We start from the raw sequence: 27,766 nt of genomic DNA, 5'->3' as shown, positions 1-27,766 counted from the left end.
CCCAAAAATTCACAAAAAAAACCCCCAAAAATCCGGAAAAAATATCCCCAAAAATTCACAAAAAAATCCCCAAGAATTCAGAAAAAAAATCCCAAATAAATCAGGAAAAAATCTCCAAAAATTCACAAAAAAATCCCAAAAAATCAAGGAAAAAACCCCAAAACTTGAAAAAAAAATTAAAAAAAAAATTAAGGAAAAATTCCAAAAGAATCAGAAAATTAAAAAAAATCTGGGAGAAATCCAAAAAAAATCAGGAAAAAATATCCCAAAAATTAAGAAAATAAATCCCCAAAAATTCAGGAAAGAATTCCCAAAATTCAGGAAATAAATCTCCAAAAAGTCAGGGGGAAAAGAATCAAAATTTAGGGCGGGAAATGGGAAAAAATCCCGGATTTAAGGCGGGGCCACTTTTCGACATTTTGGGTCATTTTGGGGTCATTTGGGGTCATTTGGGGCCATTTTGGGGCTCATTTGGGGCCATTTTTGGCCATTTTGGGTCATTTGAGGTCATTTTGGGCCATTTTGGGCCATTGAGGGCCATTTAGGGCCATTTTGGGCCATTTTGGGGTCCTTTGGGGCCAATTTGGGGTCATTTGGGGCCATTTTGGGGCCACTTTTGGCCATTTTGGGCCATTTGGGGGTTTTTGGGGTCATTTGGGGTTATTTGGGTCATTTTGGGGCCATTTTGGGTCATTTTGGGGTCATTTGGTGCCATTTTGGGGCCTATTTTGGGCCATTTTGGGGCCCTTGGGGGCCATTTCGGGGCCATTTTTGGCCCTTTTGGGGCCATTTGCAGCTATTTTGGGGTCATTTGGGGCCATTTTGGTGACATTTGGGGCCGTTTGAGGCCATTTGGGGCCTTTTGGAGCCATTTCAGGGCCACTTGTGTTCATTTTGGAGTAATTTCGGGGCCATTTTTTGCCATTTTGGGGTTTCTGGGGTCATTTGGGGCCATTTTGGGTCATCCCAGAAAAATTCCCAAAAAATCTGTTGGAAAACCCCAAAAAATCTGTGGAAACTCCTAAAAAAATTCCTTGAGAACTTCCCAAAAACCCCTAAAAACCAAAAAAAAAATTCTGGAAAACTCCCAAAAAACCGGGAAACCCCCGGAAAACCCCTGGAGACCCCAAATCCTCCCGAAATCCCCCAAAACCCCCTCCAGGACATGGAGAACCTCTTGGAGAACCCCTGAAAAACCCTGGAAAAAACCCCAAAAAACCCGCCAAAAAAACCCCGAAAAAATCCAAACAAAATCCCCAAAAAACCCAGGCAACCCCCCGAGATCCCAAACCCTCCCAAAAATCCCCAAACCCCCCTCCAAGGTGTAGTTACAAAAATGCTGCTAGCGAGGATTTTCTTGTTATTTTCTAAGTCCGTGAGAGACTTTTCTCTCTCACAGAAGAGGTAGCAGGGAATGTAAACAACCCAGCCACCTGCAACCTTGAAAAGTCTTGTTTATGGTATAGTAGAAAAATATTTTGACAATGGATGTTTTAGGATTTTAGCCAATCACCCCCAAGGGGTGGCTGGCCCTTTGTCCAATTAGGCTATGAAGAAAAAAGTCGATAAAAGAGTTTGTAAAATAATTAAATCAATCAACCTTGCTGCACAACTCCTGCCTGCTGGATCTTCTCCTCCTCCTCCTCCTCCCTATGGCTGCGGGACACGGTGCTATACCGTAGGAACCAGGCCTGCGGTAATACAAAACTTCCTTCCTAAGTAATGACTGAAATCAAAGAAATCTCTCTTTTTGCAGTTTGTTATCCTGACATCTGTCTTGATCCGCATGGGTTATAACACGAAGATTTAGGTTCACCAAGAAGCCTGATTGTCTCTAGACAGGTATGGCTGAGTAGGGAACTGCTGGGCAACTAAAAGGAAAGAAGCAAAGGCACAGGCAGAGTGACCTTCAGCAACCTGCTGGCACTGCTCTTCCTATGGCACCCAATGGGATACCATTGGCCTTCTTGGCCACAAGGATGCACTGCCAGCTCATAGATCAGTTTTTCATCTTACTCACACTTGGTAGCTCTCAATGTTCATTTAACATCCTGGCTTTTTTTGATATTACCTTTGTAGAGTTAAAAATTGACAGCTAAGCTAAAGCTAAACAAATCCTAATTTCACAGAATGCACATAGAGCCCCAATATTAGCATTTAACAGAGGTGTTAATTCCAAACCAACAACTGTTAATTAGACATACACAGAGAGAAAAACTTCAGAAATTACTCTTTCAATGTACTTCCCAACCTTCCTGGTTGTTGAAAGTACTGGTGAAAGATCTTACTCCCAGCTTTTTTTTCATAAGGAAGATCTGTTCTTCATCACTGCCTTGATTTGCTTCAATTTACTTGTTGGGATTTTTTTAGGAGCTACAGCTTTCAGCTAACTCTGTTTCAGTCTGAACCAGCTTCTCTTTAAAAAAACTGGCAATGCATTTTAGGCCATGAGAGAAAATGGATTATCTCTTTCTACAGCTTTTCTTCTGTTGTAGTGATTCAATCAACCCTAAGGAAAAAGCACTGCATTGAACTTTTGGGTTCTGAGCATATCCAGGGCCTATGCAGAAAGGCTTCAAAGAACTCAGGAAGATACTGTGGAGCTGCAGGAAAATCTCAGGGAATATCTATGTGTATCTCCTCAAAGTCCAACAATTAGTAGGATGGAGATTCCTGAAACAGTTGACTACCAATTTTCTTTCATAATCACTCACAAATCTGAACTCAACAAGCTTTTTTTGAAAGTTTGTATGCAATCTTACAACATATTTTATAGCAGTGAGTTTCATAATTTAATGTAAAGCTTTATGTGAGGTAGTTTCCTTTAAATCTCTTCTGGTATTTTACTTGGATGAGATTTGATTTTGGTATGAAAAAGAATTAATATTGCATCTTCTTTAGAGCACTTGTTTATAGACTATCCTATCTCTTTCTCAGTGCTTTGGTTTTGGGAGGCGGGTGATATGTGTTGGTATTTTTCTTCTTTTTAAACACAAGAGGCTACTGAGTGTTTAACATTTTTTCTTCTTATCAATGTCAGGACAGAAGCAGTCATCCAGGGTCAATGAAGTATCTGAGCAGTATTAATAATAACGTGAAAGGATAGCAGAATACAAAGCATTTAAACAGAAATGAAGAAAAAACCCTAAAGAGACAACGCTATAAATCAAAGCCAAAAAATGTAGCTATTTGAATTTTTAATTAAAAACACTGTAAGATAAATGTATAGATTAGTCAGACTCTAGAGCTCATGGGTGAATAAGAGAGGTTAAACCACAACAGGAGGGTAGTTATACAAGTAGTATGAAGCAAAAAGAAGTCAATATTCATGTACAACACCACACACTGCAGTCTATACCCATGCCTAATCACTCAAAACTAGACAAGATGAACGATTTTTTGGCTTACTATTTCATTAGTCTAAAAAGGGCAATTATATTGGAACTTGTATTAGATTGGTTGCCCTTTCCTTTCCCATGTGTCCTTACATCATCTTTACAAGTCATCACATCAAATCACATAAACACCATTCTAAAAACCATCACACGAAAACATTCAGTGATTGTATACAACACTTCATTTTTCCATCAACTGAAAAATCGCTAAAGTTCCTACCTCAATAAAAAACTGCAATCCGATTAATAAAAGACAAAGTTTATTTTCCAAGGTTTTAGTCACTACAGATATGCAAGAGTAGAATTTTTGTACTCAATACAATACAATCACAATGGCTACAGAAAAGACTAAGATTACAAAAAATGCCAGCATTGAGTCAGAAGGTAACTCTCAACTGACATAACTTAGAAGCTGTAGAGAGCAACAGAACAGAGACCCATTAAAAACCTTGATAAAGAAGGTCTGAAAAAGTGAAGACAGATACTGTAAGGCAATATAGCATAACACAGTATGGGCAATTTTGGAAGCATGCAGTGAAAGGTGCAGACTCACCATCTGCTGCACTTTGCACAGAAAGATGTGTCAGCTTTCCTAAGTGTTTATCTTGAAGCCAATCAATTTGTTTGCAAAGGCTCCAAGAAACAAGGCATAACACATTCTTGAGAGGATACCTCTCTGTTAGTTCCAGATGTTTGCAAGACCATGTACAGGAGGAGTGGTGTTATTCTGAATTTTGCCTCTACAGAATACAAGAAAATACTAAAGGAAATTGAGAAGACTTCAAGCAATCTAAAAAATCTAAACCATAAAAGCAATGCAGAAAGTATGATTTTTAAAAAGGACTGTTAAACATCTTTGTCTATTACATGAATTGGCATCTTAGAAAAGCATCTTTAAGATCTTTAAGCATCTTTAAAAAATCTTCCACAATGCAAATCTTGCTATAAAACTGAAGCACAAGAACTGATGGCTAAGAAAGCTTACTATGAAACCTAAGTATGTCCCAGCCCCGAAGTAAGAGTACTGGTGGTGTTTTGTGTACAAGTGCACGTGTACGTCACACTACTCGTGAAAAGCTTCAAGGCGCAATCTCTTTGGATCTTCTGGGTGCCTCAGGACCATTCCATATCGCAGCAGCAGCTCAATATAAGGTGGCCAAAATGACTCATCGATTGTTACATAAGGGTCATGTGGTGTGGTCATTAATTTGTTTATCAGAATCTGGAAGACCAAAAGGATAAGATTTAGGAAATTAACAAAACAGCTAGATTTTTTATCTCCTTTAACCAAATTTATACAAATTATTGTAATGTAGGCAATATAAGAAATAAAGGACTACAGAAGAAATATTAAGAGCTGTTCAAAGTAGAAGTAAAGAAAAGGACTTCCAACTAACTTCATAATATCTTTTTTAATGTAAAAAAATTAGAACCAGAATCCTCCTTTTATCCAGAATAAATATCGACTAAATTCCTTATCTCAATACAGAATTAGTTAACGGAGTTAAAAACAAAATCAATTTTGTAATTCTTTTTCAGTTCATGGAGACCGTGTTCATGGCCTCATGATATTGCTCATGGGGAATACTGCACACATTACAGATTAAATAATCTTACCCATTCCATGGTGCTCTTTCTATTCATCCTAGATGTTTCATCTTTCTACTCAGAGCTTTTAAATGTTATACTTTCCCAATTTCAGTAAGTACAAGATATTGTCTGCTAAAGACAAACTCAAAATCCTTTTACTACCAGATTTTTCTTTTTTTAACTCACTGCTACTAAAAAAAAGACCCAAATAAACAACTGTTCTTCTTTTTCAGAAAATTCTGAAGAATTGTTCTAGTTAATATCTTTTGTACTTCCAATTATGAGAATTTACTCCAAATGCATTATTTTAGACAAATTTTTACTTGTCTTTTCTGACACCTGATATTCCAAAATAGCCTTTATGGCTGCAACTCTTATGTGTATCTAAGAAAACATTTTCAAATTTAACAGGGACTTGAAGCGAGAAGCACACTACTCAACAAAGAAAAACCTTCCAGATTACAAGGGTAAGGGACATTGACACTTTAGGTCAGGATAGTTAAAATTTGAAATTAGTCTGAATTTTTCAAATAGTGTGTTCTTCCAAATGGAAGTCAGACATTACTTGAATATGTTCACATTTTCAGGAGATTAACAATATCAGCAATTTTAAAGCATTAGAAGAACTTTAAAATTCTTGTTCCATGAGGGCTGTGGCTATTCTAAATTCTGATCTATTTTCAAGCTCTGCCTGATTTGGCATTAATGGGTATGCTGAGATATGTGAAGCATGTAAAATGATTTTGATCATGTAAACTCAAAGCCTGGGCTTTAAATTAAAGTACAACAATATGATAGTGATCAGATAAGAGCATCTTAGTACCAGAAAGTTTTTATCCGTCAAGTTTTGCCTCAATAAAAGAATTTTTTCCCCAGGGCCATCTTACATATAGATGTTTAGAACTGTCTAAGGAGGAGGAACAGGAGAATTCACTTCAAACGCTACATTTAAGACAAGAAGGAAAATTATGCTTTGCAATTCAAATTTATAAATTGCACTGTAAAATAAAAATTCATACGAAGCAATGCTTGTATACCTATAAAATCAATTAGGAATGCATGAATTGGATTAATTGATTTCTTCATATGAGTTAATAATCCAGTAAATACACAAGACTATTGGTCTTTCTGAGGCTACACATTAATTGGTCCTTCTGTAACTGTTAATGTATATTTCAGAAATATTTTTCTTGAAACAGTACAAAATAGAGCATGAAACGGGCCAATTTTTTTTGTTAAACATAGTATTTGTCTCTCCTAACATGAGCCACTAAGGCGCATAAAACTTCTTTGAACTAAACATTATAAAATCAAGAAATAAGAGACAACCATTCTCCAGCCTAAACTGAACATTATTGCCACACCTCCTGTAAAAATTGGGGGTTTAATTTGATAGGAATTAAAATAGGAAACTTGATTTAGATTCATAGAATGGTTTGGGTTGGAACGTACCTTAAAGATCATCTGGTTCCAACCCCCTGCCATGTGCAGGGACACCTTCCACTAGGTCAGGTTGCTCAAAGGTTGCTCAAAGCCCCGTCCAACCTGGCTTTGAACACTGCCAGGGATGGGGCATCCACAGCTTCTCTGGGCAACCTGTTTCTGTGCCTCAGCACCCTCACAGCAAAGAATTTCTTCTCAACAGCTTATCTAAATCTCTCTTAATTTAAAACTATTCCCCCATGTAAAAAGTTGCTCTTTTTATAGGCCCCCTTTCAGTACTAGAAGGCTGCAATGAGGTGTCTCCCTGCAGTCTTCTTGAAGACACAACATTCGTAATCATCCTAGATTAACTATATTAATGCCCTATACTGTTAATTTATCTTTAAAATAAACACTCTATTATTATTATTACTATCATCATCATCATTATTACATCTGAGTATTTAAAAATTCCTCAAATCTCTACATAGTAAAAACATCTTACCTCTAAAATTTCGTGTATTGTTATCAGTTCCACAGCTGGCTCTGTAGAAGAGTTCTGGAAAGATAACCAACCCCTCCCAGTCAAATTAACAAAACCCCAAACCAGTCAGGAAAAATGTTAATTGATGAAGTAAAATAATCACACAATTATTTGATTGCATAGTACTCAATAGATGAAAACTTTTACTTAGATTTAGTCCTGACAGAAATACAAGGTAGCACTTAAATCTACGAGTTCAAAATCCTATGCTTCAAATGTAACATTTTTTGAATTATTGAGATTAATCTAAAGTGATCATAATGTTTCTATCTGTTTTAATTTAAATAAAACCAAGTAGATCACATTTATAATGTAGTACAGAAGGTTCTGTGAACAAGATTTGTTGGGGAAAAAATATTTTACATAAGCTTTAAATAAATGTTTAGAATACAAATTTGACACAACTCAAGACTTCATTTCATAGTGCTTTAATATTTTTTCATGACTTGACAATGAATACTTATTTGCTTTGCATTCAGCTAAAAAAATTATCAAGGTTAAGAAATAGAACAGTTAAAGACTTTGGGTGGAAAAAAAAGGCAATGATAAAATATCACTAGAAAATTACTTGTTTTCCTTTGTAGCAAGCAAATCAAGCCATTTGTCTATAAAGTGATAGAGATTCCTTTGGCAGCAATCTGGATCTGCTTGTACTGTTGCACGGTAAACCTGATTCTTTAATTTTTTGGTTTTATTCTTTTTTCCCATGCACTTCAATTTCAACAAAATAAACGAGATAATATACCACTGGCTTTCTCAGCATTGCTGTTGGATATGTCAATTTAGGTCCTAAGATATTAACAGGTGTGCAGCACCTTATACAAACTCCACTTCTGGAACAGAAGAAGAATACAAGCAAAAAAGAAGAATATGTAAAAGGAAAGTCCTGAATCCTTTTTTCCAGTCAGTTTGTAATATTCTCACCTGCAGAGAGTCAGAAGTTTCAGCTTCTATGGAGAGCCTGCTCCACGGAAACTCTGCAAATCCTGGAGCTACGGCCCAATAACATCTATCTATGTGCCTTTATCTTCATACTCGGCTGAGGAAATAGAATCTACACTATCTGCAAAAAGTTCCTTAGAGCAAACATGAAGGTACTTCACAGCCTCTACTGATGTGTTTCCCTGGTCAAAATTACTACTAATACCATAAGTACCTCTGATCAATTAATGCTTATTAAGTCACTTTAAGCAGGATGCTCAGCATTTCATTATTTAGCCTGGAAGACATCTTCTTCACCCTTCCAATCAGACAATTTGCATAAACAATATTCCTCAACCTCTGATTCTTCATATTATTATCTTGAAAAAAAGAGTATTTTTTAATCCTAGATTTAAAATGCAAGATAATTGTCACTACAGTCACTACCTATACTAAAGGTGTTGGGCCATGGCAATGGAAGCCAACCTGAGCTGCTGTGACCCAGTCTTCACTCCCACTCCCAATCTGACATGCATGTGCCAGGTGAAAGGAGGGCGGAACCACACCAGTGAGGCTTGGAGCAGTTCAGACTATGCTGCAGCCATGTCCTACAGACATCAACCCTGCACATTTGCCCTCACACAGAACCACTGTGAACACAAGATGCCTCCACAAAGTGAAGCAAAATTATTGATGTGCAGAGTTCGGTGCTGTCAGACTGTTGAACCAGTCTCACTGCTGATAAAAGAAGTGAATAAGGGGTTCTCCTGAATCAACATAGCAGCAAATTTAATTGCCAGTGATTACAATGTGTATTTCTGACACTCAGTAAAACAATGTAGGCAAAAATGGCTGGCTGTCCTGCCTTCTCAATTATTCACTTAGATGCAGATTAGGGGGGGATCTGTAGTTAAGCCAAGTGATCCAAGTGAGTCAAAAGATATAGAAAAGCTATGAATTCACAAAGCATGAAAAGAAAGAAAAAAACTTGTCAGAAAACAAACTGTGTTTAAGAGTTCAGGAAATGCATAAATAAAATTTAGACTAAGGGAAGATAAAACCTTGTGTTGAAATAAATCAGTCATTTTTTTGTTTAAGTGATTGGTGACAGCCAACATGGCTTCATTAAAGACCAATTGCACCCAACAAATTTAGTGGCCTTCTCCAACAGAGTTACAGTGTTTGTGGAAAAGGGAAACTGATATCGTCTACTTGGACTTGTGCAAAGCATTTGACACTGTCCCACATGAGATCCTTGTTTCTAAACTGGAGAGACTGAGAGCAAAATGTCATATTTGCTAACAGCAGGAAACAAACGCATGGGTATGCAGAAAAAACTAAGATTCAACAAAATAAGATGTTTAAATACTTTGAAAATGGACATCATGTCTTGACATCTCCATTCGATATTTTTATGTGCAAAACCAAGATTTTTTTTTTTTTAAAGCTCAGGATTCATTAGCTGCAAATTACAGACAGAAAAAGACAAGAGTGTAATTAGTTGCTTTGGTGATGGGTATGAGCTAGTAGTTTTGTTTATAATATTGTTTCTTAGCAGGTTGCAAAAAAGATGAATCCAAGTGAAAACACATAGAAAATGGGTATTACTACGATACGTTAGGGAATTGAAAAATACTATCTTACAGGAGAACATAAAGGCATTGCTAGTTCAATTAGCAAAACAAAGAAAGAGAGGGTATGAGCTTGCTGCCTATAAATATATCAGGGGCAATAAACGCAAGAAAGAAACAGAGCTATTCTAAGGAAAATTCTGGTGTAAGAATACCAGTGGATCTGTGTTAGACATGGATAAATTTAGACTGGAAGCTATGAGACAGTTTCTAACCATAGTACTGAAGTACTAGAAGAAAAAAACACAGTAGAAACAGTAGTAGAAAAAATTATTTGTTCTAAAATGAAGCTCAACGATAAAGAAATTATATTATGTAGTTATCTGAAATAACAGGGAACTGGATTAAAGAAATCGTTTCTACTTCTGTAATGTTAAGTGTGCCTGAAATCAAAATCAAGCTCTGCCTTTTTTCATAGCTTTTTTGTATCTATCAAATAGTAATGGTAATAGTTTTATTTTTACTGCACACTTTGAATTTATTATGCAAAATACTCCCTGGCTGCCTATTTTCCCTGAAGTTTTAAGATAATTTTTGACCCAGTTTTCCTGAACAAAATCTGATGGTTAACATTCCAAACTATGCTATAAACACTTTTCCTTATTGTTCCAAAAACATTTTTAGACAATTAAAATTTGCTTTGCCAAGGAAAATAGGAATCTACTTGCCCAGTCAAGTAAAAAAGAAAATGAGTCAATTTGGACTGAACCCCACACCATTTCCAAAATTGGCATAGCTTGCAGTTCAGTAAGAAATACAATACATTGCTATGCATCTCATTGGGTAAAGGATATATGCATTAAGAAAAGAAAATATCCAGCTGGAAACAGCCTTAAACAATATAAAACAACCTAAAAAATAGAAATGAAACCTAGAGGATCAACTGTAAGAACTATGCTTATTTCAAAATACAACTGCAGATTCAATGGTAGTGACTTTAAACAGATATTGCATCTAAATAAATATAAATTGAACATTTCAAATTTAATAGGTAAAGAAAAGCCTTACCTTGTTTTTAGTATTTTCACCTTTCTCTGGAGGGGGAAAATGTTCATCCAGGAATTCACCCAAAGCACTCAAAAGTTCTTTCTTATAGGTCTTTAATTTAATTATTTTATTTTTCAGTTCATCAAATCCTCTCATTTTCAAACTAATAGTAAAAACATAGCAATAGAACATGGGATCAAATGAAGTAATTAAAAAGTCCTTTATAAGTAAAAAAATCCCCACTTATTCTCTATTATTATAAATTCAACATTTTTGATCACAGGATACAGCAGCATTACTTCCATGTTTCAAATATAGATTACTGAGCAATTATTTGATCTATTAAACAAAACAAGGAATACATTTTAAGAGTTTTGTTGCTCATTTGCTCTTCTCGATATTTAAATTCTTCAATTTATAACTCGAAAATGTAGAAATACCTTTCTGTGGAAGGTTGTTCAACTTGGGTTTTTATCTCTTCTTCAGCTTTACTATAAGTATCTAGTATCTGTTCCTGTTCCTCACACCACTGCTGTTCTCTTTGAAACATGAAAAGTAGGAAATGGCACAAAAGATAAATAGTTTCCCTGGGCAGTCAAAAAAAAAATTAAAAAAAGCTTACAGCATTCCTAAATCCAAATTATTGTATTACCTTTCCAGATCTTCTTGCAGCTTTTTATTCTTTAACTGAACTGTTGACAGCACCATTTCAAGATCACTTTTTATTTTCTGCAACTATAAAAAAATAGAAATTAAACTACTTTTTGCAGGTAGCCCAGTATCTGCTCTATGTAAGGCTACATCTGTAAATCTGATAAAGAGGGACAAAATCATCTGCAATTTCTTAATAAACATTAAAATCCAGTTTAAAATGCAGGAGCTATTCAAAATGTCACTGTAACCAGTTGCTCATTAGTGTCGAAGCTTACAGAGCTTGAAGCAGATTGTGGAGCACACACATGAACTGCTCAGCTGATGAACAACTGACGAGAAAACGTCTACAGCACCGGGGGTCTATTGTCTAAATGACTGCAGCTGCTGGCAAGAAGGAATCCTTACTAACTGTACCAACATAAAATGTGTAGAAAATGAAGATGCTGCAAAGGAAGACTAACTGCATCCATGAATTAAATGACCCTCAGTGCTAAGGACATATCTGGGACAGGAAATATGTACAAATAAAACTACTGTAGTCATAAGCTATAGGCATTGCTGAATCTAGGGAACAGTGGACTCTCAGTGGGCTGGGTCTTTCATTACAGAATCACAGAATGGGTAAGGCTGTGTTGAGGAACACATTCAGAGCAGGTAGCTCAGGGTGCAGCTGCAGTGGGAGCTGCAGGTTGAGCTCTGGCTTGAGCTCTGGCAAGAACCCCTGGAAAGAGGCCATGAACTGCCAACTCTTTGCAGAACAAGGGGCCCGGGGACCTGTGGCCCTGCCAGGTGAGGGGACATTGAGACATGGTTGATGACACCTGGACTTTTCCATGTTTACACTGTGAGGGTATAAAAGCCTTTTGGCTTTGAGGGTATAAAATTCCTTTGTTCTGGGTCCCTCCTCAGAGGCACCCAGCTCAAGCTGTCATTTTGTTATTATGCCACAATTAAATTATTTTAAGGATCGGGATGTGTGAGCCTAAGGGAAGAAGGAGACCTGGAGTTGAGCTGGTAAGGAAACCTGATCCGACTGTGTGAGCGTGGGGTGTGTATCTGCAAATGGGCCTAGTGACTGACACAGTGGCTCCTGGATTGTTGGACAGGGAAGTTTCCTTAACCATTGTGTGGGACCACAGTGGGTCATCTGGTCCAACCTCCCTACTCAAGCAGGGTCATCCAAGAGCACGTGGCACAGGTTGCATCCAGACAGTTCTTGAGGAACTCCAGTGAGGGAGACTCCACAACCTCTCTGGGCAACCTGTTCCAGTGCAGAGTGAAGAAGCTCTTCCTGATGTTCTTGTGCATCCCATTGCCTCTTGTCCTATTGCTTGGCATCACCAAGAAGAGCTTGGCTCCATCCTCTTCAGATACTTGTTTCAGTTGATGAGGCCCCTGTTAGAGCACTATGTTCTTCTACATAATAAAGTTTCTAACAGTTTCTGCTTTTTCTATTATAAGCCTATGACTTGGATGTATTTTTTCTGCTTCCATACAAAATAGGAGCACTTGAGAATTTAGCTCAAAGAAATAAAAATTCTGAAAATATGCTACAGAAGCAAATATGCTCCATATATACATCTGAAAAAAACCTGGAATCCTCAAACATCAGACCAACATGCCATATCTATACAGGCAAATCAAAGTGTGTAATCTAACAACTTTTTGATAGTGACTCTTAACAAACAGCAGTTGAGTTTGCTGTTGTGAGTGATACTAGAAAGCATTAGACATAGGAATATTCTCAAGTCACATAGCATTCCTGTGTCCCATCAATATAGTGTAATGTTACCTACAAGACATTCTTGATTTGCTCTTTCTTCCAATGGAGGAATTCAACAAACTACTTGCAAGTTATTGCCACAGAACTCAATGTCTAAGATAACTGACTTTTCCCTGTAACACATAATATTACATAATTTTTTATTAAGTATGAAATGCAATATGTTATAACTTCTTGTTAAAAAAAAATACACACGAATATCTTAAAGGCAGGTGTCAAAGGATAGGGTCAGGCTCTTTTCAGTGGTGCCAAGTGATAGGACAAGGGGCAACAGGCACAAACTAAAATACAGGAAGTTCCATCTGAAAATTAGGAAAAACTGTTTTGTTGGAGGGTGACTGAGCACTGTAACAAGCTGCCCAGAGAGGCTGTGGAGTCTCCTTCTTAGAAGATATTCAAAAGCCACCTCAACACAATCCTGTGAGGCACTCAGGGACAGGGTTTAGTGGTGGATTTGGATGGTTGGACTTGAGGATCTTAAAGGTCTTTTCCAACCTATGATTCTGTCTCCAGAGGTCCGTTCCAACTCCAGACATTCTGTGACAGAGTCCACTTAGCAATTAAAATTCAGCCATGGATCATCTTGAAACACTCAATTCTGAGTGGATCTTCTTGCCCAAGCACTTGTGCAATGTTAAATGAAGGTAATCTTGAAAAGTAGTGTGTAGGCTTCAGCCCTGGAAATGGGCCCTGTTGCATGATGTTAAAGATGACAGCTAAATCTTTGCAAGGCATGGTCATCACTCTCCTTGGCACAAGACTTCTGTCTCCTGGTGGCACCCAGCACAATGGGACTCCAATCCTGAGTGAGGCCTTGGAGCATTAATGTAGCAGGGATGTTGATTATCACACCATTTTCGTTGCATGCAGATGAGTTTGTTGAGCTACTGCGATTAGATGGCGTATCCAGAGGCAAAATACTGTCTATTGTGCATTACCCACTGACTTGTGCAGTAAGTCAATTTAAACCTCATTCATCACAACTAGGTAATTTTACTAGTTATACTACAGGGAAAAAAAAAGCATTAGAACAACAAAAATGGTTGAAGGAAAATACACAGTATTTTAGCAGTAGTCCACCCTAGGAACGGTCATAGGAAAATGCACTAATTGTATATACTGATTTTCTTTTTTCCCCCCAAAAATTTTATTATCTCTTACAAACAAAAATACTTACCTCTTCTTTTCCTAATTCTAACAGTACATCCGGATGGGTAGAAATTACTGAAAAATAAAATGAATTGGTTATTTTTTGCACTGGATGATAAAGGTCTATTGATACTGAAAAGCAGCTTGGCTAGAGAGAAATCTCTGTACCTTCTAAAAAACATTTTGGCTGTCAGCAGCAGTTTAACCACATGCTGTGGTATCCTGCTGGGCTAACCTACTAACACTATTCAGCAAGTTAAATTACACTGGAAAAAGTGCAGTGTTAATGCTTGTGTGTCATTTTTTTATACTGAACTAGCTCCAAGTACATTGGTGTAGGTACATAATGAATGAACACCACATTTCTATATACTTCAAGACAACTGAGCCTGATTTTTTCAGCAGAAGGCATTCAAACAACATTACCAATGTGGGCAATCAAATTCTTCCAGTCTTCCAATTCCTTGTTAAACAGCCTCCCAAATGCTTGATCAGGACTACAGAACTTAGTTTTAATAACTTCAGAAGCATGTCACCATTCTTACTGTTCACAAGAACAGCTATATATAGGGAGATTAAAGGTCCAGCAAGGCCAATACCCTAACTCCAACCCTGAGCAACAGCAATATCTAAGGGAAAGCAAAGCACAATTCAAGAACATAGAAATGTTTCCCCAGAATGCTTCTACAAAATGCAGTGATTTATGACTCATGCATTTTCAGAATAAAAATGGAATTCTTGTATTTTACAGCATTCAACAGACTCCAGTCAATTCTCAGATCCATGTCAACTTGCAGCTTCTGCATAAACATGACTTCTTTAAAACTATTTCAATACACTAACAGGAGATATATGAAAGCTATTCTAACAGATTTCAATCTTTATAAGACAGATTTTTTTGTGCAAGTTTGGGCTTGAAATCGCTAATCTTACAAATAATTATTTAAATAAAAGAATGCCTTTAACAAAAAGAAAACCCTTAACCCTCTCATGACAGCATTAAACATCTCCTAACTACATACAGTTGATTTAATAAATTCAGAAAAGTACTTTCTTTGGTAATGTTATATTACTTGCCTCAACAAATTTTAAGAAGCTTTAGATTAGTAGTTTTAAAAGCACTGTTTGTTCTCAGATGAAAATCAGAAAAACTACTGACTTAAAAATGCACTATATTAAATGCTTCAATAAAATTCCTTTTACTTAGAGAATTACTGTTCCTACATCTTGACACAAAACTTGAGTACTGTGCTCCCAAATTAAGCTTAAGAGCTGTGGGAGATAGTGGTCTGTGCTTTATTAGAGTAAGATTTGTTTATTTACATGAATATCCTACCTACATGTGATAAAATTCATTGGTGCACTTTTATTCACATTCATTGGCATATTTGAAAAAACCCATACAATTCTTCCCCCTGCCCCTTCCTGCTGACATGATCTTTATAAGCCCTCCCTTACCAATTATTATCAATTTCTACAATTGCCTTATAACACTTCTTTATTTCTAGATACCTAATCCTGAGCTCATACTTCCCATTCAATGTTCACATTGCGTGAGTATCGGAATAGAAGGCCCTGTCTTCCTGGAAAAGAAATCACTAACCATAAGTTAGTGAAGGAACAATGCAGATCTAAAACCTTGGGACAACACACTTATGCCAGCTGCTGCTGTAAATTCATGGGTTGCTCATGGGTTGCTCAATCCACTATCAGTTAAATCTTTTTCAGTTGTTTTCACAATCACTACACTTGCAAAAGTCAAACATCAGACAGAATTGCCCAGTGATACACAGTACAATTACGAAGCAAAATACTACCAGATGCTAGGAATGTAAAAGCAACTACTATGCACATGTTTACACAGAAACTCATACTAAAATAAAACAAAAAGTTATTTGGCAGAATACTGCTATTTTGCAAAGAAAAACAGCAATTATGCAGAGACGACAACTGCTTTAAATGGTTTAAAATATGGTTGCTTTCACTTCCTTATTTTGCAAAGGCAAAAGTTAAATTCTATTTTTATAAGCCAAGTGCCTTTAAAAAAGTTTTAATTCAGCTGATTTAGCAGATCTAGAGCTACTTAAATAATACCAGAAAGCGGGAATGAAAAAGAGACTAAAGTAAAAGCTTCACAAAAATAAAATTTGCATCGTGAATTCAAGTCTGTTTGCCAATATTGTGCTCAAAAAAAATGCAGAATTGCCAAGTTATAACCTCTGAAAATAAGGTTTACGATTGAAATGCTGACAGGCCCTCATTTACAGGAAATGAACTGGCCACTACTAAAAGCAGAAACCAAAGCAACAAGACAGCCTGACATTCATGCTCCATTAGTAAATTGTATGAAATCAGTATTTCTGCTATTTCTAGTTAGATAAAATCAGACAATGTTTTCAATTAAATAATTCCTCCTTCAAAAGAAATAGTAGGTAGAAAGAAGCCAAGACGGAGAAATAAGCAAAGTGGACTCCTTGTTTTCATACAAGCACCATAACTATATTCAAATTCTTAGCAGCAACTTTTTTTTCTTCCACTGGAAAGGGAGCCAAAAAAGGCAAAAATTTGGCTGTGAAGTATTAATTATAAATAGATAATTTCTCTATTACAAAAATAAGATTCGAATAAGAAATATTATCATCTGAGAATAAGTAAAAATGGTTGAACAAAGCGAGTCATCAAGCCAAAAAAAATAGGCCAAGGATATTTCTAAGCCAATAGCTTGAAGTTAAATATACATATTTTAGTAAGGAAATATAACGGCCAGGTATTTTACCCAGATAAAAACTAGGTGCTTTCAATTAATTTGCTTTAAACCAGCAGCTTATTCATGAACAGCGGCCAGGAACCAGTATGTCCCAAAGTCATTCAATGACATGCCTTTGGTCTACATACCTCAGCAACATTGGAGGTTGACAGTTCTTGGAGTGAGGCTTACAACACTGAACTATGAATTTATTCTAATAGAGCAAAAATACCTATTTATAAGAAAGAAAAATATTTTTTTCCCAGCGTCTCTTATTCGATGGTGATATGCAGCAAGTATATAGAATTTGAAAGAATTTGGAGAACTGCCTCTAATCTGAAAAGGTATTTCCATTTGGCTAAATGACAAAACATTGGAAATCACCATGTGCTGTCTAGAACACATTCCTCTAATTTTGCAAATACTATAAAACCAAGCCTCTATTGGCATAAAAATACTCAAATGAGTCGATATATTAATTTAAAGATTGGCTAGAAGTTTTACTGGATTGACAGGTGCTAACAGGTCCTTGACAGGAGACATAACTGGGAGTACTACCAGAATATTAATGATAGTGTAGTGGGAACTGTTTTAGGAATCTCCATATGGGACATCTGAAAACAAAGATTACTTTACTCACACTTAGATCCTGAACACTTTTATTGCCAGTGTCTGGCCACATCAGCCTTGCAAGAGTGTGAAATCAGCCAGCACTTATGCTTATGTACAAAGAGAATTTTGAAGAACTGAGGAATTCATACCTTTTGACTGATAATGCCTAACAAATATAAGAACTACCACTAGTCTCAGTGGTTTGTGCTTCTCAGGATCAGTAAGCATTCTGGATTCCTGTTGATTAAAAATTCTAGTGTCTCTTACCACTTTATCTTGACCTGAAATCTCCAATCCCTGTGTTCCGGTTTGGCCAAATTTAGAAATATATCCTCTGAGAGAAGGCACAACCACCCCTCCCCCACCAGGTTCGGGAAAAAATAAATTTTCCTCGAAGGAAAGTGAAGAAGATAAAACTATTTATTTACCAAACACACGGGAAAGGAAAATAATGTTAAATGGTAAAATCTTTCGCTGTAGAGGAAAAAACCTGGGAAAGTGTTAAGAGTCCTCCCTTTGGTCTCCTCGGAGCTGGGGCTTGGCCCGGGGCCAGGCCCTCTGTGCCCGATGGAAAGTCCTCCCGATGTGCTCTGATGTTACAGCAATCAAGCAGTCCAGTAGAAAAGGGAGCAAATCCGAAATTCCAGAGAAGGAAAAGTTCAACTCTCAGTCTCTCTCTCCGGAGAACAAGAAACTGGAAAAAAACTGGCCAAAAGCTGACTGGAAAGCCGCAAGCCGGGTGCTCCCTTGCTCCCCTGCCGCAGCTGGGAAAAAAAAACCTGCTATCTTTATGTGACCTTGAACAAGCTGCAAACTGCTTTGAGAAAGTTTTGCTCAGTTTTTTTCCTTCCCCCTCTCAGGCTTAGTCCAGAGGCATAGAAAGGCACAAAAATTAATTTCTGGGCATAGGCAGCGATATGGGATACACATCATAAGGTCACCCCAAGACACCCTGTTAATTCAAAATAGGTATTTTACTACAGTGTAATGGGCTTTGCACTAAAAGTCTAACTTTCAACTAGCACATCATAAAACAACATACCTTTGTGAAATATTGATTTAAAAAAATCAGAGGATGCATGGTTAAAAATACATCTAGGCCAATTATTGTTAGCTTATTAGAAATACTTGCAAAGATGAAAAATGTATCAGTTTCTTAAAAGATAAAATGAAGACAATATTATTTGCCAAAGTAGTTCTGTTCTAAAAAGGAAATACAAATGAAAGATGGAGAAAAAACAATCAGACAGAAAAGAATATGGTGGGTAACAATACAATGAACTTTTCTTATTTGGTTAGGAGATCTGCTAATAGTTGTTTTTCCATTCAGCTGACTGATGAATGGTGGTATTAATCATGCATTTATTTGTACATAATCATACAACTAAGTTACAGTGGAATTCACTTTTAATTTCAAGTCAACTTAGAACTAAAGTGACAAAATTAATGAAGAAATAAACCATACATGCTGCTTTTTTTTTAGTTATTTCAATTTTTAAGTAGTTATAAAATGAACGTACAATCAGCAGACATTCAGTATACCCATGGCCTAGATGAAAGAAACTCTGCAGAAGTTTATATAAGCACCCTTTACAGGGAAACAGTTACTTACTTTCAGGATTTTGCACTTGCCACTGACGATGTTCTACTGTTAAAGCTTTCCATCGCAGCATTAACAAGGAAAGCTGTGTAACGAGAAGAAACATCGCTTGAAGTGTGTTGAGTTGCATTGGCATAAAATGAGGTAGAACAGGACAGAAATTATTAAGTTGATACAGTAGAAAGCAAAAGAGCATCTATTACAGCAGAACACTAATTCCTTAAAATACTTTACAGTCATTCGCAGGGATCAAGAAATGTTTCTATTATTTTTTCAAAGGGGAAAATGAGAAGGAGTCAGAGTTGGCAGAGTTGTGAAGGTCCTTCAGAGGAAGGTTCATATAAGTAAAGAAATGCTTTCTAATGTCATCTCTGAACCTCCCCTCGCATATTTTTGAACCATTCCCACACATAATATCACTGGGTATCAGAGAGAAGATATCCCTGAGGAAGCAGCAGAGGAAGCAGGTAACCCCTCAGCTCCTTCTCTACAAAGTAGAGACGCCCAAAGTCCTCAGCAGTTCCTCACAGGACATGGCCTTCCAGCCCTCTCAACAGCTTTGTTGCCCTCCTCTGGATGCACTCAAGGACCTTCACAACCTTCTTAAAATTGTGGGGTGCAGAACTGCCCTGAGCACTCCAGGTGAGGCTGCACAGCACTGAATACAGTGGGATAATCCCTCTTTTGTCACTGGCAGTGCCATGCTCAAGCTCCCGGGATGCTGTTTGCCCTCTGAGCTGCCAGGGCACACTGAGGGCTCACACTGAGCTGCTGTCAACCAGCACCCTCAGATCCCTTCCTGCAGGGCTGCCCAACAGCCACTCCTTTCCTGCTTTATCCTTGTGCCCAGCATTGCTCTCAAGTCCTAGATGCAGAATCCATCATTTATTGTTATTAAATGTCATGCCATTGATGACTGCCCAATGTTCTAAGCCAGCTAGATCCCTCTGCAAGGCTTCTTGTCCCTCAAGAGCGTCAACAGCACTGGTACAGTTTGGAGTCATCAGCCAGCTTGCCCATGGTGGATTCCAGTCCTTCATCCAAATCACTGATGAACACATGGAACAGAACTGGCCCTAGAACTGCACCCTGAGGAACACTGCTGGTGGCTGGTCACCAGCCAGATGCAGCCCCAGTCACTGCACCCCTCTGAGCTCTGCCCTTCAGCCAGGTCTTCACCCAGCACACCATGAACCTGCTCATCCCACAGATGGGCAGATGTCCAGAAGGATGCTGTGAGAGGCAGCATAACAATGACATTTAACAAGAAGAAATTATATATGCACTGGTTAGGAAATAGTCCAAATAGGTATTGAAGTTACACCCCCTCTCCTCCCATTTTGCTGCCTTTGTTAGTCATTTATTAGTTGCATTTTTCAAAGTTAGTAAGAGAAAATCTGTCCTTATCTCGATCCATGTGGCTTCAGTTATATTTCCTCTCCCCTGTCCAGATGAGGAGGGGAGTGGTGAAGAGCTAAGGTGGGCACCTGGTGGGCAGATAGGATCAAACCCACCACAGATGCACCTGCAGGAACTGGCAGGTGAAGTAGCAAAGCCACTATCCATCATATTTGAAAAGTCATGGCAGTCTGGTGAAGATCCCACTGACTGGAAAAGGAGACATACAACCGTATTATTAAAAAGAGATAAAGAAAGATCCAGGAACTACAGAGTGGTCATTCTCACATCTGTGCCGAGCAAGACCATGGAGCAGATCCTCCTCAAATTATGCTAAGGCAAGTGGAAAATTAAGAGGCAATTGGTGTTAAGCAACAGGACTTGAAGGGAAAATCACGCCTGACAAATTTGGTGGCCTCCTTGTAGTGGTTTGGTCCAAAATACTCATTACTGTTTATCTTCTGTGAGATAAGAATTAGGAGAAATGCAAAGCAGGCACCAAACTTGAAAGGATATAAAGAAGTTTATTAACAGACCTAAAAGAAGAAAAAAAAATTTATACCACCTTCAGAACACTTCTCCTCCTCCCCCCACCTTCCTCCCTTCTCCCACTGACAATGTAAAGACAACCCTTAAGATGTTCAGTCTGTTACCACTTCCATAATAACCTTGTTCAGTCCATTTAGAAAGAGAAGTCTCTTCTTGCTCGTGCTATGAAAACATTATCACAACGAGACAGCCGCCCACTTCCAAATATTGTTCAGTCCATTTAGGAAGAGGAGTCTCTCTGCTCACATGTGAGTTCCTTCCCCTGACTTGCAGCTTTTCCCACAACTGCTTTTGAGGGTCCACTCTTGAAGTTTTTTGGGGTACAATTTTAAGGTTGAGCCATTCAGAAACAAAACCAGAGGCCCTTCTCCTTCCCTGGGAGCAAAGGGTCTTCCTCATCTTCATCGTTAGGACTATCTCTGGGAGCATCTCTAGGGACTGAGGTTTCTCCTTTCCCATTTGGAGCAAAAGTCCTCATCTGGTCCATCTCTAGGGACTGAGGTTTTCTCCTTTCCCGTTTGGAGCAAAAGTCCTCATCGTTTCCATCTCTCCCTGTCCAAACTTCTCATGAAATTACAGCTGCGTCAGCATCTGCCTATCTCAGCGCAGGTGCTTTTGCTCACGAGTTGAACACTCCACCCCCCAGATCTTCATGAAATTACAACGGGATACTCTGATATATCATAGCTTCACAACAGAATTTCAGCTTTAAGCATCTCCTCTCTCTCTTCCCTCAGGTTTTCAGCTCTTCACAGCAATAAAAGGGTTACTCTCACCTCGGCCTTGCAGCTTTGCAGCTGGAATGTTGAATTTTTCTTATCGCAGTGGAGGGGGGGGGGAGCCGAGCCGCTCCGGCTGCCCACGGCAAGGCAGTGGGGGGGTTCCACAGATGGAACAGGTCCATCGACTCCAGGATGGCCGTGGCAAGGCCTGGCCTGGCCCGAGCAGGGCCTGAGCCGGGCCCACTGGCCCCCACACGGGCCCCGCAGCCACCTGTCCCAGCGCCGGAAATGAGAGAGAGAGCTTGGGAGGGGAGTTTGTCTATTCTTAAGTGTGTATCACAGAGGCGGTCACAACTTTAAGTGGCTTAAAGAATTGTCCATATTCAAACTGGCCACCTGATAGGTTCTATCAGGTCCCAGAGGAAGCTGTAAGCACCCCTCAGCAAGGACATCCCTTCCGGGACTATGCTTGCTAACCTATGACACTCCTATAACAGGATTACAGCATTGGTGGATAAGGGAAGAGCTACTGATGTCATCTATTTGGGAGTTGTGCAAAGCATTTGACACTGTCTGGAACAACATCCTTGTCACTAAACTGGAGAGACACAAATTTTATGGACAGACCACTCAGTGGGTAAGGAATTGGCTGGATGGTCACACTCAGAGGTGCAGTCAACAGTTCAGCATCCAGGCGGAGATCAGTGATGAGATGCCGTTCCCTAGGCCTTGTTTCTGAGACAGGCACTGTGTAACGTCTGTCAGTGACATGGACAGAAGGATCAAGGGCACCCTCAGCAAGTTCACTGACAGCACCAGGCTGTGTGGGGCAGTGACACGCTGCAGGGAAGGGATGGCATCCAGAGGGACCTGGACAGGCTTGAGAGATGGGCTAGTATGAAACTCATGAAGTTCAACAAGACCAAGCACAAGGTTCTGTACCTGGGTCAGGGCAATCCCCAGCATCAATACAGGCTGACTGAGAGCAGCCCTGACAAGAAAGACTTCAGGATCCTGGTGGATGAGAAGTTGGACACATGCACTTGCAGCCCAGAAAGCCAATCATAATCTCTGCATCAAAAGCAGCATGGCCAGCAGGTCAAGGGTGGGGATTCTGCCCCTCTACTCTAGTGAGACCCCCACCTGGAATGCTGCATCCAGTTCTGGGGTCCCCAACATAAGAAGGATGTGAACTTCCTCAAGTAAGTCTGAAGGAGAACCACAAAGATGACTGCAGGGCTGGAACACCTCTCCTATAAAGACAGGTGAGGAGAATTGAGGTTGTTCAGCCTGGAGAAGGCTCCAGGGAGACCTTATAGCACCTTCCAGTACCTGAATGGGGCCTAAAAGAAAGGAGAGGGACTGTTTACAAGCACATGTAGTGATAGGACAAGGGAAAATGGCCTTAAACTGACAGAGGGCAGGTTTAGATTAGATAGTAGGAAGAAACTCTTTTATTGTGTAAGCACAGAGACACTGGAACAGATTGCCCAGAGAAGCTGCAGATGCCCCATCCCTAGAAGGGTTCAAAGCCAGGTTGGATGGGGCTTTGAGCAACCTGATCCAGAGGAAGGTGTCTCTACCTATGCCAGAGGGGTTAGAACTAGATGATCTTTAAGGTCCTTTCTAACCCAAGCCATTCTGTGATTCTATGGTCTTAACAGAAAATTAAATATTTTAAAAAAAAACACTGTCTTACCTTGGCATCTGATTGCAGCAGTGTGTCTTTTCCTAGAAGCATTAGCTTTCTCTGACACTTGGTAGAAAACAAATAAAACACAAAGAAAGTTTGTTTACTCTTCTCTTTTGTAAGAAAAAGCACAATTCTTAGAAATTTAAACAGAACTTTTTAAATATAGGAATAAAATAACTTTAACTTAGATCCTACCACATCCCTTATACCCTAACCCAGAAGGGCAAATTAAGAAATATTTTGAAATCATAGCACAGTAAAGTAGAACTTAATTAACCAAGAAGTAGAAAAGTAGCAGCTAAAGAAAAATGCATCATTTGAGTAAAAAGGCAAGTTACGAGGGAGAAGTTCATATGGGGAAAGGCATTGAACAGATGAAGAAAGAACATGAGAAATTGGGAAGAGTCATGGACAAGGCTGAACAGGGAAGCTACTGAGAAGTTAACACACTTTCTGCTACTCTTCTGGATCTCCAAGAAGAGCAATCACATTATAGTACACATTTTTAGTTTTAAGTAATTTAGGGCAGTATACTGTACAATTCAGAAGTAGTCTTATTTTTGGGAGTACACTACATCAGCTCCCATGACTGCAATGGGATATATATACAGTCTGAAATTCAGGCCACCACAAATATCCAAAGCATAAACAGGAGATACTTGCTAAACTCTCTTTTTTTTTCCGTCACCAATTTAACCTGCCCTATGACAAGGCAGGATGTATTCTACTAAACAGCAGAACTACTAAGCAGTACTTTGGAAACCTTGCTGTTAACGTTTGGATACCAGAACACTATATAGGATTTCTCCCACAAAAACTGCTCATGATGACATACAATCATTGGAACATTACATGTAACCATATAACCTAAGAGCTAATTAAAAGACTATTAGTTTAAACCTTTTGCTGAAACATCAGTGCATCCAGCATGGAAAATCAAAGTAATGAAAATCCTACTGTTTTTATCAACTTCCAAAAATAACACATCACTTCCTGTATTATTGTGGGCATGGTGGGAATGAGATACAAGATAACAAATATTTTCAATTAAATTCAAAATAGTAAACATTCAAATTTACCTTCTAATTTGAAAATTTGAAAGAAAGTTCAGGTCCTCTGAAACAGTGCCAAACAAAAGTTCAGAAACTTAGACATAGAATTGCCCGCCACTTGTTACATGCAAACTTACCCAAATACTCAACAAGAAATAAAGTCATGTTAGTCTTTTTGAATCAAATTCTGTAAAATTACTGCACTGAGTTGTCTGTACTTTGTTCTACTTTAAGTTTGGAAGTACTTTTACTTCAGTTTCTGATATTTTAATACTGTGAACCTACAACTCAGAACTCAAGTAAATAGCATGCAAGTACCATACAAAATTGAGTGAAGTGATTAAGACCCTGAAATTATAATTTAGAACATGACTTTTCATCAGACTCAGCAGAATCTTAAAGGAATAACAGTATTCCCTCAGAACTGATAGAAGCTTATCTTTTCTGGGAATCCTGTAAATAAAAATAACCAGCCCTAAAGTGTTATTGTTAGCATACTGGACCATGTATCGGGAGAAATATTAACCATGACAACGTAACTGTCAGTTTGCATAAGCCTATGCAAACATCATTGTCCTCCTCTGCCTCTCTCTCTTCCCTATTCTCTCTCTCCTTTAAGAGCCAAAGTACATGTGAACTGGAATCCCATCTTTTGTGAGACTAAAGAGAGAAGGGTCTCAGTATGCTGGTACTACCACAACAGAAGTAAATAGTTTAATTTTCCAAAATTTTAACATATGCTCCAATGCTACTAACTCATAACATCAGCACATTGACACTACAAGGCGTTCTTCACCCCTGCCAGCACTTCTACCTTTGACCTTTCTGAACATTTTTTTTCTTTTTTTTTGTTGTTTTGTTTATCTTTTGATTGTTTGGGGTTTTTTTTTGGTTGGTTTGTTTTTTATTGGTGGGGTTTTTTGGGGGGGGAGGGGGGGTGTGTTTGTTTGTTGGTTTGGTTTTATTGAAATGGTTTATTTGGAGGGATTGGGGCAAGCATCTGGTGAATAAAATAATTCTGAAAAAGGTTTATAATAAATCTGGTCTATCAATTATATTTACATACCTCTTCCATCTGCTTCCAAATACTCTCACATTCCTCCAGGAGTTCTTCCTTGGCATCTACAGGACCACCTGCGTCAGCGATTTCTGATAAGCATTCAGCCTATTAACAAGCAAATCGAACAGTTACCATGTAGATCTACAATAACTGATATCGGTTACCAAATCATATCTGCCACTTCAGATCAACTACGTAACAGAACAAACTCCCTTAATCCAAAGCTTTTAGCTAACTCCCCTGTAGTTCTAGAAAGCACCCAGTCATTAAGTAAAATCAGCTAACTATATAACTAAGTAAAATAAGAAGACACTAATAATTTACTTTTAAAACGAATGACAAGTGCTAAATTTTCATAACTGCTTTGATTATCTGCAATGGCTTTTTTTTATTTTCCAACAACTTTAATATAGAAACAATAAGAGAATCTCACATCTACAAAGACACACTCTACCTCTATATATCTGCAAACTTTTTAAGCAGTTACTTCTGCTCTGTCAATAAATGTACTAATCTATTTCTCCTTCATTTGAATTCAGAATATTTATAATTAACAAATTAAGCATCCTCAAAGTTACTAGAAAAACAAACAAAAGAACCTGAAAGATATACAGACAACAAAGGAAAGAGGGCATCTGGACAGCCAAAAGAAAAATCAACCCAAGTTAAATTAAAAACTTTGAGAAACTGTTGGGTCAGAAAGAAACACATACAAATTCAGAAATTTAATCCTAGTTATCTCAATTAAGAGATACCTGAATGACATCAGCAATTAAAAGGGGAAAAATAAGAAGGGACAACAACAAACAGGCTAGATGTACCAGATGCAGGAAGCCTTTAAAAATACCTTAGTGGATCACTAAGCCCACCAAACAGATTGAGATTAAATAGAAACATTAAAAATAGATAAAGATCTAAAGAAGAATTACACCTCTCCACCTTCTTAATGATGCACAAATTACTAACTCAATCTTTTGTTCTTTTTCAGAACAAAAACACAGCATCAGAGAAAATTATGTCAAAAACCCAATTTAAAAGGAGTAAAATATTCAACTAGTACTTCCAAAGTTCAAGTACCTCATAGTAAAGTGGATGAGGAAAGAAAACCAGAATATCTCAATGAATGCTGGAATTACACTAGAGAACTCAGAGGTAGCCAATACTTCTACTAAGTCTTCCTGGAAAACTTGTTGCATCCATAATTAAAAACGGAACACTACAAAATGTAGGTTACCATAATCTTTTAAGAACTAATGAGCATAGTTTTTGCAAAGGAAAATCATTATCTTCTAAAGAGTCTGGGAATGTCTCCATAATATAAAACAGAAGCAGTTCACATAATTTATTAAGACTTCTGAAATGCCTCCAGCAAACACCGCCCAGAAGAAACTAAGAAAGAAACAAAGCATTCTTAGTTTTTCCTCAGACAAAAAAAAAACTGTTAAAAGGAGGTAAACAAAGAGGGTCTGGGGGGATAGTGGGGAGGCAGAAGAAAAAAAGGAGTGGGAGAAAAAGAACCCCAGGCTATGGCAATTTGAAAGGGGTCTTGGAGTGGGATAAAAAACTATTCCCCCTGTGTGCTGTGTGCCCTACAATAATACAGTTCATCACCATGAAAGCATTGTATGAAATAAAACTCTGAAGAGAAAGCCAGAAAAAACTCCATCACCAATTGCGGGAAGACGAGAGGGGAGAGGAAACTGACAGCGGGTCTGTGAAAGAGACACGAAGGCACCGTGGGAAGCAAAACATAGGCAGGGTACAAATAACATCGCGAAAGCGGTGAGACAGAGAGCTCCCGCGCCCCCTACACGAACCCCTGCAACACAACAGCGGCGGGAGGACGTGAGGCAGGACATCCCCGCTCACAGGCGAGGGATGAACATCGCCCCTTCCCAGCCGGGAAGCCAGCACCCTCCCTACAAAGGAGCTCCGCGGCCCCAGCGGTCGAGAGCCTCCCCCCCCCCCCAGCCCCAGGGTATCAAAACGCCAGGATCCCCCCGAGCGCCGGGACCCACCCGGGATGCGCCGGGACCCACCCGGGATGCGCCGGGACCCACCCGGGATACTCCCGCCCCCCATTCCCGCCCGTTACTACCATGGCCGCTTCCCGCCGTTTGCTCCCAGCGCCTAAGTTACTCGCAGAGCGCCCGGCGCGGCGCGGCGCACAGCTGTGACGTCAGCATCACGGCGTCCGCCGAGCCCGAGCGCAAGCGAAAGCAGCAGGAGGCGGTGGCGGGCGGTGGGGATTCGGCGGC

The 27,766-nt window shown here is 38.8% G+C and overlaps 1 protein-coding gene across 2 annotated transcripts; it reads right to left on the bottom strand.

The window, feature by feature from the left end:
* Positions 1-3,638: 3,638 nt before the first annotated feature.
* On the bottom strand, positions 3,639-27,766 carry LOC138102876 (centromere protein K-like). 2 transcript variants are annotated; one of them, XM_069000641.1, is made up of 10 exons: positions 27,607-27,759; positions 25,515-25,613; positions 23,403-23,459; positions 19,047-19,119; positions 14,105-14,151; positions 11,143-11,225; positions 10,931-11,029; positions 10,512-10,653; positions 6,913-6,966; positions 3,639-4,617 (listed from the first exon to the last, which is right to left on the bottom strand). In XM_069000641.1, exons 1-10 carry the CDS (start codon positions 27,607-27,609, stop codon positions 4,459-4,461), a joined length of 816 nt encoding a protein of 271 aa, XP_068856742.1. In that variant the 5' UTR covers positions 27,610-27,759; the 3' UTR covers positions 3,639-4,458. The 2 variants fall into 2 exon arrangements, with proteins under 2 accessions (XP_068856742.1, XP_068856743.1); XM_069000642.1 differs by lacking the exon at positions 10,931-11,029 and having other exon boundaries at positions 27,607-27,766.

Source organism: Aphelocoma coerulescens, assembly GCF_041296385.1.
Source record: "Aphelocoma coerulescens isolate FSJ_1873_10779 chromosome W unlocalized genomic scaffold, UR_Acoe_1.0 ChrW_unloc_scaf_3, whole genome shotgun sequence".
NCBI lineage: Eukaryota > Metazoa > Chordata > Aves > Passeriformes > Corvidae > Aphelocoma > Aphelocoma coerulescens.
This window is presented reverse-complemented; position numbering and strand designations above follow the sequence as displayed.